General features: G+C 51.9%; 1 protein-coding gene across 4 annotated transcripts in view; it reads right to left on the bottom strand.

The window, feature by feature from the left end:
• Positions 1 to 14,007, bottom strand: part of RGS3 (regulator of G-protein signaling 3) — a 107,198-nt gene that overhangs the window by 65,191 nt on the left and 28,000 nt on the right. For all 4 annotated transcript variants that reach the window (XM_005880911.2, XM_014528912.1, XM_014528911.1 and 1 more), the window contains 3 exons: positions 12,123 to 12,319; positions 9,262 to 9,345; positions 3,465 to 3,576 (listed from right to left, as the gene is read on the bottom strand). In XM_005880911.2, the coding sequence (XP_005880973.2) occupies positions 3,465 to 3,576; positions 9,262 to 9,345; positions 12,123 to 12,319 (393 nt within the window). The remainder of the gene's footprint in view (positions 1 to 3,464; positions 3,577 to 9,261; positions 9,346 to 12,122; positions 12,320 to 14,007) is intronic.

Below are 14,007 nucleotides of genomic sequence, written 5' to 3'. Positions count from 1 at the left end.
TGTTCTGACCACTGTGTCACACTTCTGCCCCCAAACCAGTTTACTTCTCTGTTATTCCACCGGCCGTGTGCTCCCGAGGTGGAAACGCCCTCCTTCCTCCACACCCCCTGGCAGCCAGCGCTGAGGTGGACTCTGAGGATGTGCTCAGAAAAGGTCACCGACTACATTTCTCTCCAAACATTCCAGTGGCTGGGACCTCGGCGGCTGAACCTTCAAGGCTGGGCACCTGGCTCCCCAGCGTGGATAGAGAGCCCAAGAATCAGCTAGACATTTCCAGGCCAACCTGAGAGAACAGAGCAGGCCAGGAAGACAGACACACTGTGGGCGGGATGCTGGCCGCCCGGGAGGCAGAAACACAAAGAGCCAGTGCAAAGTCAGTGGGTGGCAGAAGCAGGAAGAGGCCACAATGGGCCCTGGCTGACCGGAGATGTCCCGATTGTTAGCGCCAGCTCTCCGCCTGTTCCCATCACACTGCGATGCAGCCCCGCTGAAGCTTGGGGGAAGCTGGACAGGAGGGCAGGCGAGTAAGAAGCCCCCCAGCCCCCAAGCTGAGGCAGTGCTTCCGGTCTCCTTTCGGTCATTCGTGCGTTCACCCAACAAACATTCCTTGAGCACCCACAACGTTCTGGGCCCCATGCTAGACCCTGGGAATGTGCTTTTCAGGGGAGACAAGCACCCTTCAGACAAGGCATCCGAGGGAGCCCTTGGTCCCCGAGTGGGGCTGATTCCCCCCGGCCAGGGGAGCAACCCTCGCCAGTCCCAGCCCGCAGGAAAAGCTGGGCGTGTTCCTTGTTTACCATCTTCTTTGCCCCAAACTGAACTCTTCACACATGTTGATTTTGAAAGAAACAGGAAGCCTAGGAGTGTGCGCGATGTTAATTGTTCCTGCAACAGAAGCTCCAGCTGAGCCCCAAATGCATCTCTTAAAAGCCTCACTCAGGCCTTGGCCTCCGCAGCGGGTCTCTGGGGGCACAAGGGAGGCGGGCAGGAAATCGGGCGCCAGGGTTCAGGACACTGGGTTCTGCAGCTCCAACTCGGACTGCAGGAGAAGGGGTCACTGGACTCAGAGAACCCCAGGCAGGACCCACAGGGCTGTCTCAGGGGATGCGGGGAGGGGGGAGGCGAGGGCTCCACCAATGCCTGGAAAGAAATCTAAGCAACGGAATGTGCATCGTGAGTGCTCGGTGTCACTGAGCCATTTCCTTTGCTCTCAGCAGCCCGTGGGCTCCCTGGAGAGCCACGTTCAGTGTTTGCTCACCGACACTGCTGGAAAAGGGCAAGGCAATCTGTCTGCTCCAAACCATCTGCCCAGCAGACCCAGGGCAGGCATGCAAGCACACGTGTGCACACACATGCATACACACATGCACACCTCCCATGCCAATCCAAACGGGCTCTAACAGCATGGTCATCTCCCCTGAGGAATGCTGGCCTTGGCCACCCTCAGCTTGCCATCTGCGGGGAGAGGGTGTGGTCTCCAGCCTGAGGAAGCCAGGCCTGCACGAGGCTGTAGCTCACATGGGCTCAGCATCTGGAAAGTATCAGTGCAACGCCTCAAGGCACCGCACCACCTACCATGACCATCCACCACCCAGCGGAGGATGGAGTTCACCCAGCCTCAAACTTCAAACCGTGGTTCGAGGGGCTTCAGATGGGGAAGATCCAACCAATTTCCAGTCAAGGCCCCCTGAGGGGCAGAAGCTGGACATACAGGCACTGTCTAGCTTCCCACGGCCACCTCAGGGTCTGTCTGGGCACATCAGGGCTGGGAGGGGACACAAAGGACTGGCCCCAGAAGCCCAGAACATAGAAAGAGCCAGCCGAAGTCACATGGCATGTTAGTAGCAAAGCACAGCCCAGACCCCAAACCCCCAGCTGCTACCCTTGGCTCTTCCACTGCCCTCGCCGCTCCCATCCCATCCTCTACCCAAAGCACCGCCAGTTTGAGCCCCCCTCCTTTCCCCTCCCTCCTTTTCGCAGGAGGATGAGCACTGTCCCCCAAAAAGAGTTCGGTTCTATAATCAATCTGCCCATGTTACCAAGCACTGCTCCCCAGTACTCCTCACAGCTGAGCTGTCTGAGTTGGGGATGGGCAGATGCATGAAGGAAGAGACTATACAGTGTGTGTGTGTGTGTGTGTGTGTGTGTGTGTGTGTGTGTGTGTGCAGGGGGGGGGAGGACTTGACAATGGGCATGTAGGGGAAGCTGGTGAGAGGGAGGGAGGAAAGGGCAGAGCAGCAGGAAACCGAGGGCAGTAGCTCTCAGCTCCCATGAGAGCTCCCTGCAATGCCAGGGTCTGAGCTGAACTTGCTCAGAGGGCTGCTCCTCACCACTGACCTTGGTCAGGGGAGCCCGCCCCGAGGGAGGGGTGGCCTCTGAGCGAGGTGACTTGCTGTTTCCCCTCAGTGGCTGGCCCGGTCAGTGGGCAGGAGGAAGGCCGAGGCAGAGAAGAAGTTGTAAGACTTCCTGTGGGGTGGCGGGAGTGGAGGTTCTCACACTGCCTGGTGTCTGAGGAGGAAGGCCAGCAGGGGCTGAGCACACAGGTTGGGTTGCAAACAGGCAGGAAGTTTTCCTGGAGCAAAACCCATCAAAACAGAATTCTTTCGCCGGGTAATATTTTCCTCCCTGCCCGTCACCCACACTCAAACAGGTCTGTTGTTGTTTTCATAATCTGGGAGAGGAAATCAAGCCCCTTTCAGCGGAGACCTCAGGCGCCAAACCAAACCGCTCGGCAGATACTCCCAGCTGGCTTCCCGTCGATGGAAAGTTTAGGGTAGAGGTTCACTCCACACTCCCCTGTGCTCCTGCTTGCAAGCCCCCGGCCACATGTGCTCCAAAGCAATCAAGCAGAACGGGGAAGGAGCAGTGGTCTCTTGTCCCGGATATGTGTGGTGAGTGCGGTGACAACTAGCATTTACTGGGCACCTAGTGCGGGTCCGGCACTTTACCCATATGACCTAATTTACGCTTCACAACAACCACCTGAAATGCTATTGGTATCCCACATTCACACATAAGGAAACAGGCCCAGAGTGGTTAAGTAACTTGCCCAAGGTCACACAGGTAGTGAGGGGCAGGGCCAAGATCTGAACATAGATCCAAGTCCAGAGCTCGTCCCACTTCGCTCCATAGCCTCCCTAAACATCTCTGGAACAGAAACCTCCCAGCAAAGGTCGGGGTATACAGGGAGGCTTACCAGCCTAGAATGGAATACCAGTGTGTGAGCGCCCTCCAGCCCAGGGAAACCTCCCAGCAAAGGTCGGGGTATACAGGGAGGCTTGCCAGCCTAGAGTGGAATACCAGTGTGTGGTATACCAGGACCTGACCACACATGTTGTGCCCCACTGACAGCTGGCAGCTCAGCACCAGGGGGGCTGGACCCAAACTGAGCATCCAGGCTGCCCGGAGCAGTGGCCCTGGGGTAAGTGGGGAGAGGGCCCAGGGCACCTTGGGCATAAACTTACCTTCCTGCAGCTTCACGCTCTGGAGGTAGAGGGGGTTCCTCAGGACGTTGCAGCGGCCCGGCTCGTCCTCCTTGGTGAAGAGCAGCAGGTCCGAATAGGCAAACAGTGTCACCTGCGTCAGGCGAGAGCAAACAGAACGGGCTCCTCAGCTGTCCCAGAGGCCAGGAGCCACGGCCTCCCTCAGGGCCCGGGGAAGGAGTCCTTGTCTTCTTAGGCAGATTCAATGTGGCCTCGACCAAGGGCAGAGACCTGGCCTGGAGTCAAGACCACCCCTTTGCCCTACAGTTTTATGCAGCTCCGCTCCTCACATTAGGAGAATACAGAACCAAAAAACCCAGCTTCACCGTCTCGGCAGATGGCCCCCGCAAGCCTCGCCACAGCCTGACGCTGCACAGGCCCTCCGCTCTGTCCAAGAGCCCCTGGGATCTCCAGCCCAGCACCTTGGCTTAGAGCTGTCCTTGAGCCGCAGGATGTCCTGCACCTGCTTGTATTCTCCGCTAAACATCTGGCTGAGAGAGCACTGGACTTGAACTCAGAAGTCATGAGGCTCTATCCCCTAAGAAGCCATAAAAACTCGGTTAAGTCTCCTGCGTTTTCTCATCTGCACAAACAGGGGGAGAGTCCCCGCCCGGCTCCCTCAGAAGCTCCGAGCAGACGGTGAACTGAAGCACGGTGCAAAGTGAGGTACTATTACCAAATTCCTTTCAGGAATGTTAACTGCAGTTATACGCAATCAGTTTAAGAAGTCAGTTACTTACACTCCGATACAGACATGCGCATAACTGTTATCTCTTTCATGCACTAGCTGCTCCAAAAATAAAGGAGAAGGCTATTTTTAGACATTATAGGTAAACCAACAGGCATGCTCAGCATATTTTTGTGCTGCAAAAGTCCACTTGATCCTCTACTGCCACAAAAGATTAGGCTGCTCTTTGTTGGTGTAAATCCTGCAGTGGCCTCTAGTCAAGAGCAATAATTTCCAATTTTAGATCCTTCAAAGAAAACAGAAGATGATTGATTATGCGAACTTCCCTTGCAGGTGTCAAAATCTGATGCTTCCTCTCTTCTGAAGTAAGAAGAGTCTGCCAGGCCCGGCCGGCCTGGCTCAGTGGTTGAGCGAGCATCAACCTATGAACCAGGAGGTCACGGTTTGATTCCCAGTCGGGGCATATGCCCGGGTTGCGGGCTTGATTCCCAGTGGGGGGCATGCAGAAGGCAGCTGATCCATGATTCTCTCTCATCACTGATGTTTCTATCTCTCTCCCCCTCTCCCTTCCTCTCTGAAATCAATAAAAATATTTTTTTTTAAAAAAAGAAGAAGAGTCTGCCAGCACAGCAGGGCCTGGCATGTGCTACTAAGGGTCACAATGAGTGTGTGTGCTGGATTGTCACTGAAATTTAAGAAGCCAACATGTTGACATTTAGCTATCAGACCATTAAAGATGACCTAACAACTGTACCTCTGAGACCACCCTTTAGAAACATTTACAAGGCTGTACAGTATGAACCCACAAGGATGCTCTCAGTAATATTTTTGTAATAAGAAAAGGATATAAACTGAGGTTGAAGAAGGTGAAGGGAGTCTACGGTGACAGAAAGAGACTAGACTTTGAGTGGTGAGCCACAATGCAATAGACAGAGGATGTATCATAGAATGGTATACTTGAATAACCTTACATAACCTTATAACCAATACGTACATAACCTTATAACCAATGCCACATCAATAAATTTAATATTTTTAAAAAGTACATAAACTAATGGGAGTAGGGATGATGTAAAAACAAAGAGTAAAATAAAATAAATAAGAGAAGGGTAAAAAAAAAAATGAGCATAAATGCCCATCAAGAGAAGATGGAAAAAATAAATGATAGAATATGGTAGAATTTTATGCAACGACTAAAAGGATAAAGTAGAGCTACGTAGACAGAAGCTGAAATCTGTCAAAATAGTGCAATGTGTAAAAATACCAAGAGGATAATCCAATTTTGTGAAACGAAACTATAAATCAGTCTATATTTAACATTTCACTCTGGAGAGTGGATTTTACTTCACACATCTCTGCTTAATTTGCATTATTGTGCAATGAAAATCTGTTACTTTTATCATTAAAAAAAATACATAAATATTTTTCAAAGAACCGCTCGGCTTCTTGAGCATAGCAGAAACACAGAGGTCTGAGGGAATCTGGGCCACAGAGTCCATAGGAGGCATCCTTGGGCAAGAGGTTCTCAGGGGCTCTGGCTCCTATAATGGGACCAAACATGAGGGTTCTGGAACCGTGAGCTGGAAGGGATCTTGGCCGTGATGCTATCTAACCCCCTTCCCACCACAGCCCTGCCCCAACACAACCCTTCAAAAGCCTCTATTTGTTAAGCACTTATATTTCTGCTCAGTGGATCCGCACTTGTAAATAACATCATTGCCCTCAGTTATAGAGATGAGGACCCTGCAGCTCAGAGAGGTTAATAAGTGGCACAGCAGGGACCATTGCCCAGGTCTGGCTATCCCCGAAGCGCTCACTATACAGAGAGGTAGCAATATGCCTACAGTTGTCCTGTCTCTGAATGTGAAAGAATCCAAGCAGGGACCAAAAAAAAGAGGAGCAAAGGAGACTGGGAAAAAATGAAATTAAGGGAGGGGAAGAAAATGACCCGAGAATTCAGAAGGATTTGAGGGGTTGGTTGTCTGAGGAGAGAGCTTCAAAGTCCAAACAGTGAAAAGAAGAAGGCTCTAAACACCCAACATGAGCAAACCGCCAGGCACCCCCGCCCACTCAAGGGGAACCTGGTAGTCACCTGTGGACCCACCGGGAAGCTGGCGGGGGGAAGGATTGGAGAAGACAGTCTGTTAGGAGCCTATAAAGTCAAAAAATGGCCCAGGCCAGAAAGAACTGGATAGAGGGTAACTGCCCATGGGCAAGGTACAAAAAGCCCCAGGCTGCTGCCCTGGCCCCGATTCCCAGAGCTGGAAATGTGGTCTAGACAGGAAGTGATTAAGGCATGAACGAAGAATTTCCCCCAAGGTCGGGTCAGGGAAAGGACAGAGCTGGCACACAGCTGAAGGCAGGGCAGAGGAGCAAGCGTGCCAGGGGACGCAGGTGGGCCCCTCTCCCATCTCACCAGAATCCTGCGGACTGGGCTCCCGCAGAAGCCTCAGCGGCCCACAGGGGAGTGATGCCCATCTCCTTGGCCCCAGGTGCCTACCAGGTGTCTTTCCACGTTTGTTCCGAAGACACATCTGTTTTCCCAAAGGGTCAAGGGCTGAGGGATTGGTTAGGGAATCATCGCAACTTGGAGGGTCACTTCTCCCAAGTAACCTAACCAAGCCTCCTCCAGGAATCTGGTCTAGGGGCAGGGTTTGCGGAGAAGACCTTGGCGCCTTAGTTAATGGTAAACTCAGTGAGTCAGTGTGTAAAGGAGGGTGTGTCTGTCTTGGGCCCTGTAGCACTCCTGGAAGCTCTAGCACAGGGCCTGGCCACACTGCAGACACTCAGTACCTATTGTTCGAACGTATAAATCAGATTACTCCATTATGCTGATTTGATCTCACGGCACATTAATGAAGTCTGTGACTTCCGGGACGGGGTGTGATGAGGGCAGTTCAGGGTGTGGGTCTGGATCAGCTCACAGACATTAGCAAACTGGAGCATGCTCAGAGCAGAGGCGGGACCAAGAACCAAGGGGGATATCCCGGAATAAAGATTCCTGTTGAGCATAAGGGAGAGATTTCTACAATTTAGCACTCTCCATGAAAAAAAACAAAAAACCACAAACAAACTGTTTGCAGGGACCACCTCTGCAGACTCAACAACTGGCTAGGAAACCAGCTGGACGTTACAGGGAAGCGATTAGAATGACGACTCCTGAGGACTAACCAGCATTGCGAGTCTACGAACTTATTCAAGCCCCTCTTGGACTGGTTTATATATTTGGCCTGAATAACAGATGCCAAGACGCACACATTTGCTTCCTAGCATAATTCAAGAAAAACAAATACATTTATTTTACTTGTCTCAAATTGCTTCTTTCAGTCTTCAAAAGGGAGTCTTCTTGGTTCTAAGGCTCCAAAGATCCACTAGCAAAGAACTTTGGAACACACTGTAATCAGCCTATGACTTCAGCTTGTGTTTGCTAGTTTGTTTTTAAACAAACAAGCCAGAGGCAGCACGGCATTGTGGGAAGCACTGTTGAGCCAGAGATCTGAGTGCTAATCCTGGCTCCATCCCTTATAGCCTTAAGATCCAATTAATCTCACTGGAGCCTCAGTTTCCTCATCTATAGAGTGGGGACAACGTGCCTCTCCTGGGGTGCTATAAGAACTAACTGAGATCTGGTATGTGAAATGCACGCACAGGGAGGGTATCATAAGTGCTCAGTGTTTGCAGACTTCATGGTCAGTGGACAAACACAAGAGCAAATTGAGACGTGTGTATGTATTTCAGGGCAGCTGCCATTTCTAAGTGCCTTCTTTGAAATCTTAGGAGTTTGTAGTCCCACCTCACTTTCTGACCCTGGCCACCTGACATAGTTCCCCCACACCCTTATTTACCAAGCACAGTTTCAGGTGACTTATTCCTAAAATTCAAATCCCTCTCAATAGATGAAGTTTTGCTCCCATGAAGGCAACTCAGAAGATATGCCAAGGTTCTTAAGAAAGTTCCCCAAGAAGAGGTCTAGAAATGTAGTGAGTAATGCCAGTGCGGCAGAAATAAGCTCGCAATGTCCCCAGGGAGCTCCTTTGAAAGCCATGATGCTCATTTGGAATATATGAGCTATGGTCTGCTTGTTAAAAGAAAAAAAAAAAAAACAAAAGCAGCCTCCTGCTTTAGCCACAATTACACATAATGTCCCAGAATGCTGGGCTGAAAAGGCCCTTAGACAACAGCTGCCTCAAACACACACACACACACACACACACACACACACACACACACACTGCTGAGATGAGAAGACCGAGGAAGAAGAACAGGAGCAGCAGAACAGGAGCTGGCTATATGCTTCCTGCCTCCAAGTTTCCTGATCTTTCCACACTACCCCACGCTGTCACTCAACCCAGCCAGCCATGCTGCCAGCGTTGAGTCAGGGCCTGACCTGCAGCAAGCCCCTTACCCTTTCTTCCAGGCTCCCAGGTAGCCTTGAAGCTCCCAGGGCTCTGACCTCTGTGCCCCAGTAGGTTTAAGCTCACAGGACTGAGCTGGAACCCGGCCAGCTCTGGGGATTGTGTGGGTGAGTGAAATTCCCCAAGTCAGATATCAGCAGGGGCCAGCTCCCACGAAGACTGGCATGATCTCCATCCCCAGGCCTCTGTTGACAGAGCTGAAGCCCAGGAGAAATTTCAGACTTGTCCCTTAGGAGAGGATTTGGGATTTGGGTTAATACAGACCCACAAAACCTGCATAACTGATGCTCCTCTAAAAATTCCCTTTGGCTGACAGCTTTCATCTTCTCACCTACAAAGCCATGCATCACACCTGAGAGGAATGGCCATCTCCTCTGTTCCTTAGAGGAAGTTAGGACAAATAATGGGGTGTCTTCAGGGGCTGGGAAAACGTTCTAACCATCAAAGATGGACTAAACAGCTTTGAGAGGTAGTGAGCTCCTTCTCGCTGGAAATGTACAAGAAAAAGTTGGGTCACCGTTTGGTAAGGAGGGCGTGGAGGGGGATGGAAGACTTGTGGTATTTTCTACCCGGAGATTGTTCAATTCTAAGGAAGACAGGAAAGGTAGGGGCCTGGAGAATGGCCCAGGAAGCCCCCCAGGGCGCCCCATCTGGGAACGGCGTGTGTCAGCCTTACCTCGGCAGCCTTGTTCCTCCCCTCGTACAGCAGCAGCTCCTCTGACAACAGGAGGGTCCGGGCAGGGTTACAGAGATCTAAAGGCTGAAAGCAGAGTGGGCAGTTCAGAGAGGCCTGATGGAGACGATTGGGGGTCAGGGGGTGACAGCTTGACAAAACCAGACACAGAAAAGTCTGCCAGCCTTGCCTGCTCCCCAAGAACCCACACGCCCCCTCATACGCAGATGGAAACAGAAAGACAAAGGCTCTGGTCCCCGGCGGAACTGTAGCTGCCACCTTCACCACCAGCCCTCACCGCGAAAGCTGCACTCTCTGGCAGGAAGTCCAACCACACATTGCAGTCCTCCCCGCCCCCCGCTCCTCCACTGCACTGGGCTCCTGGGACTTCCCAGGCCCCACACTCCCCCATCTGTCCTGCTCATGCCTCACGGGATGGTCCCTGCTGTTAGGTCCAGGCTCTCAGGATACGAAACTGGACCAGATTTGGTCACCTGAGTCCCTTCAAAGCCAGGCCAGCCCCTGCTCTACATCCATGACACACTGAAGCGCACTGACTTCTTCTCGGCCATCAGTTCCCAGGAACCAATTCTCACCCAAACCTCTTTTTTTTCAATATATTTTTATTGATTTCAAGGAGGAAGGGAGAGGAGGAAGGGAGAGGGAGAGAGAGATAGAAACATCAATGATGAGAGAGAATCATTGGTTGGCTGCCTCCTTGCACGCCCCACACTGGAGATCGAGCCCACAACCCGGGTATGTGCCCTTGGCCGGAATCGAACCTGGGACCCTTCAGTCCGCAGGCCGACGGTCTATCCACTGAACCAAATGGGCCAGGGCCTCACCCAAACCTCTTACCCTACCCCATCATCCTGCTCCATCCCTGCCCAGCTCAGGGAGAGCTCCCTAAGCTCGGACGAGCCTGCAGGACTTATCCTCATGAATGCATACTTATAACACGGCTTCCAGGCACCTGACACCAAGCAAGGTGCTGGAGGAAAGAGAATGAAGCAAATGTCAACTACACACAACAACCTGGATGGATCTTACAAAGAATGTGAAGCAAAGGAAGCGGGGCCCAAAGGAATGCATGGGATACGGTTTCATTAAATAACATTCAAAAAGAGGCCAAATCAAATATGTTATTTAGGAAAGCACGCATAGATGGTAAAACTAACGAGAAGCAAGGAAATGGTTGTCATAACGTCGGGTTAGAGGGTACATCTGCCGGGAAGGCGGGCATTCTGATGGAGGAGAGATAAAATGGCCCCTGGAGTGGCAGCAAGGGTGGGTTCCTTCATCTTAGCGCATGTCTGCTTTAGAATTATGTGTTAAACTGTGCACTTAAGTGTTGTGCCATTTTTTGGTGTATGTATTTTATCATGTTAAAATTTCTATAACTTTTTAAAAGCTTGTTTTAGTTTGTTTGTAAACATTTTAAAACAAAAACAAAAAATAACCCCTGTGAATGCCAAGACCTTTGTGGTTACATCCCAAGAAAGAGAAGAGACCAAGAGAAAGGCCAAGGGCAGCCCTCCCGATGGAGTTGTCTGGGAGAGGCATGTCACCTGCCAGAGGTCGGGGTGCCCTAAGCGGTGTATCTAAGATCCACTAGACAGTGACAGAACTAGACTCAGATGCCAGGAAGGCCAGAGAAGGAAACAGTGGTAAGAAATGAAGCCCTTGGGACACTGTCACCACTACGCTGCTGACAAGAGGATAAACTAATCAAGTCTTTATGGAGAGCAGTTTGTCCATATGTCTAAAGGGCCTTGCAAAAGTTTATGGCCTGTGACTCAGTCATTTCACTCCGAGGAAGCTCTTCCAAGGAAAATAATCAGAGCGGCAAATCATGCACAAGGATTTTCCTCGCAGGGTTATTTATAATAAGAAGCAGACATAACCTAAGTGTCTGCATAGAGAACTGGTTAAATAAATAGGGTACATCTATATCATACAGCAGTGTGCAACCGCTACACCACACAGGCTCGAAGAGTATTTAATGATGTGGTAAATGTTTGTGCAGTTTTCATTTTTAAAAAAGCAACAGGATGAATCTCAGAGGGAAAGTGGTGGTGGTTGGGGGGGGGGAATTAACCCGAGAACTTATATGCATATATGCATAACCCATGGACACAGATAATAGTGTGGTGAAGGCCTGGGGGGCAGGGGCAGATGGAGGGAAACAATAGGGGGAAGGAGGCATCTGTAATACTTTCAACAATAAAGATAAATTTTTAAATAAATAAATAAGCCACAGGATATAAAACGTACAATAAGACCTGTTTGGGGTTTTTTTTTCCATGTGTATATGCACACAGCAAAGACACCTAAATGCTCACACTGGCTCTGTCTGGGTGGTGAAATAAAGGTTTAGAAACAGGGAGGAAGTGAGGGAAGAGGAGAGGAAAGGACGAGAATGGAGATTTAAGTGAATCTCAGGCCACCCGCTACTACTGGCCAGACATGTTTGCTTAGACTGAAGAGCCCAGACAAGATGTCAGACCTCAAGGTCTGGACATTTCCAAACAATGAGCCACTGGATGGGCCAGCAAGCAGAAGCCTCAGCACACAGGCCCTGTGACCGCACAACAAGTGTCTGGAGTGTGCCTGGCCTGTCCCCAGAGAAAGGGGAGGTTGGGGGGAAGCGAGGAGGGGACCCCCTTGTTTGTGGGCTCCCCTGCCCCAACTCTCCTGTTCTCCCTCTTGAAGACCTGCGCTCCCTCGGTATCACTCCTAGAATCCTGAGCACCTGGAGCGATTTGTCTTGCCCTAAAGGGGGAAATGAGGCATCATCCCCGAGTCCTGGGGTCAAGGACCCTCCTCTTTCTCACCTTCCCCCGAGGGACCAGCCACCAGCTCACCTGAACAAAGATGGGGAACACCAGGACCTTGGGAGCCAGAGTGACGTAGGTGCCATAGCTTGAGTGTGGGGTGTGTGGCCTCATGACTGAGCAGTTCTGGTAGTTCCCGTGGCCCTTCATGGTCTGCACCGTCTTCATCAGCCGAGACTTCTTCCCCAGGCCCGTATAGGACTTCCCTTTACTGGGACTCCCCGATTCTGTAGAACAGAGATGGGGGGCCGTGAGGCACTGCCATTACCCCTGCAAAGGCATCCCCTCTGCAGAAATAGGGAACAGACTCAGTCCACAGCCATCTGCTGTGAGATCGGCTACGTGCCAGGCCCTGTGCAAGGTGCTGAGACTATAGGGAGGCCACAGAAGGGCCTCAAGGAGTTCCCTCGCCATCTGTGAGAGATACTGATGTGTAAATAAGCACCCCCACGGCGAGCATGGAGCTGGGAACCACCCACTGTGATGGGGGGTGGGGGGTGCAGACCCCATCTGGTGACCCAGGGCCCGCATCAGACTTATCGGTTTGGCCTCGTACTTAAAAAAATCAGGAAATCTCTCATATGTGAAAAACCAGGAGATCTGACCTCACCAGGCCCACAGTCCCATGCAGAACCATCACTTGGGGCACAGCAGTGAGTGCCCAGGTGGCAGAGCACTGCTCTCCGCTTTCCACCATCCCCACCGCCCCCTGCACACACCCAGCTCACCGCACCCATTCCATCGCCTCCCAGGTCCCAGGGGCAAAGGGTCTAGAGACCCAGTCTCTGCGGTGGCAGCAAAGACAGTGGGCTTGCCCGGGATGTATCGAGATGCAGCCTCTATCAGTCAAGGGAGCTGGGGCGGCCGGGCTCACCTAAGTCAGTCTAGAATGAGGAGTAGCACCTGCTGCCCCAGTTCTCGGGGCAGAGCCCCAGCTTGAAACCAGATGGCTGTGCCCAAAGCCCACGCCTCTGCTTACTAGCTTGGTGACCTTCGGCAGCTCACTTCCCCCTCAGAGTCTTGGTTGCCTCAACTCTAACGACAGCACCAAGCTCACTGGGTTGCTGTGAGGATTCAATGAGATGCTCCAAGTCAAGCCCCTAGAACAGTGCCTGGGACCTATAGGTGTGCAACAAAAGCTGCTGACTTGGGGTTCTTGTGGCTGTGATCCCTCCACACGGAAAAGCAGGTTAGCCAGGTGCCTCAGGGACTCTGGGAATCCTGGGCTTTGTCACAGCCAGGAGGTCCTCCCAGCTGTGCCACCAACTCACAAGTTATTCTAATCAGAAAAAGGGGAGAACAAGGGCAGGGGGTGGGGGAGAGACACCGCCAGGAAAGAGAGCAGAAGACTACAGGGGGTTCCTCTTTAAAAGGCAGTGCTGGGCACACACTCTCACCCTGAACAGCAGTGGCCCACAGGACTTTATCATGCCCCATCCAACAGGCAGAGGAGCAAAACACAGAGTACCTAAAATGTCAGGGATTCTAGGACGCAAGCGGGCAGGAGGCAAACCCTGGAGCATTCAGGGGTCCTGCTGCCAGCTGAGCACCTGACCAGTCTTCCTTGACCTGCATGTCCCCGGGGTCAAGGTCGCCTTCCACCACCCCCAGTCTTGGAAGCCAGAGAGTGAACAGGTGGCCGACCCCGCTACACCTCGGGGAAGCTCCCCACCAACGCGAGGTCCACAGCCTCAGAGGAAAAACTCAGCTCAGAAGGTTTCACACTTGCTTCCTACGCCCACCGCACACCCCTGTTCCCCAAGCACGGTGAGAAAAACAAGTCGACACCTCCCCCACAAGTGACCACCTATCCCTGCCGTATCTCGGGGCAGCACTCAAACCATAATCACTTAAACCACTTCCTGACTCTTTGGGGAGGTGCTGAGAGAAGAGTAGAAAGAGCCTGAGTCCAGTA

The sequence above is a fragment of the Myotis brandtii genome, unplaced genomic scaffold (assembly GCF_000412655.1).
Source record: "Myotis brandtii unplaced genomic scaffold, ASM41265v1 scaffold658, whole genome shotgun sequence".
Taxonomy (NCBI): Eukaryota; Metazoa; Chordata; class Mammalia; order Chiroptera; family Vespertilionidae; genus Myotis; species Myotis brandtii.
The sequence above is the reverse complement of the archived record's forward strand: the minus strand, read 5'-3'. Positions and strand labels throughout refer to the sequence as shown.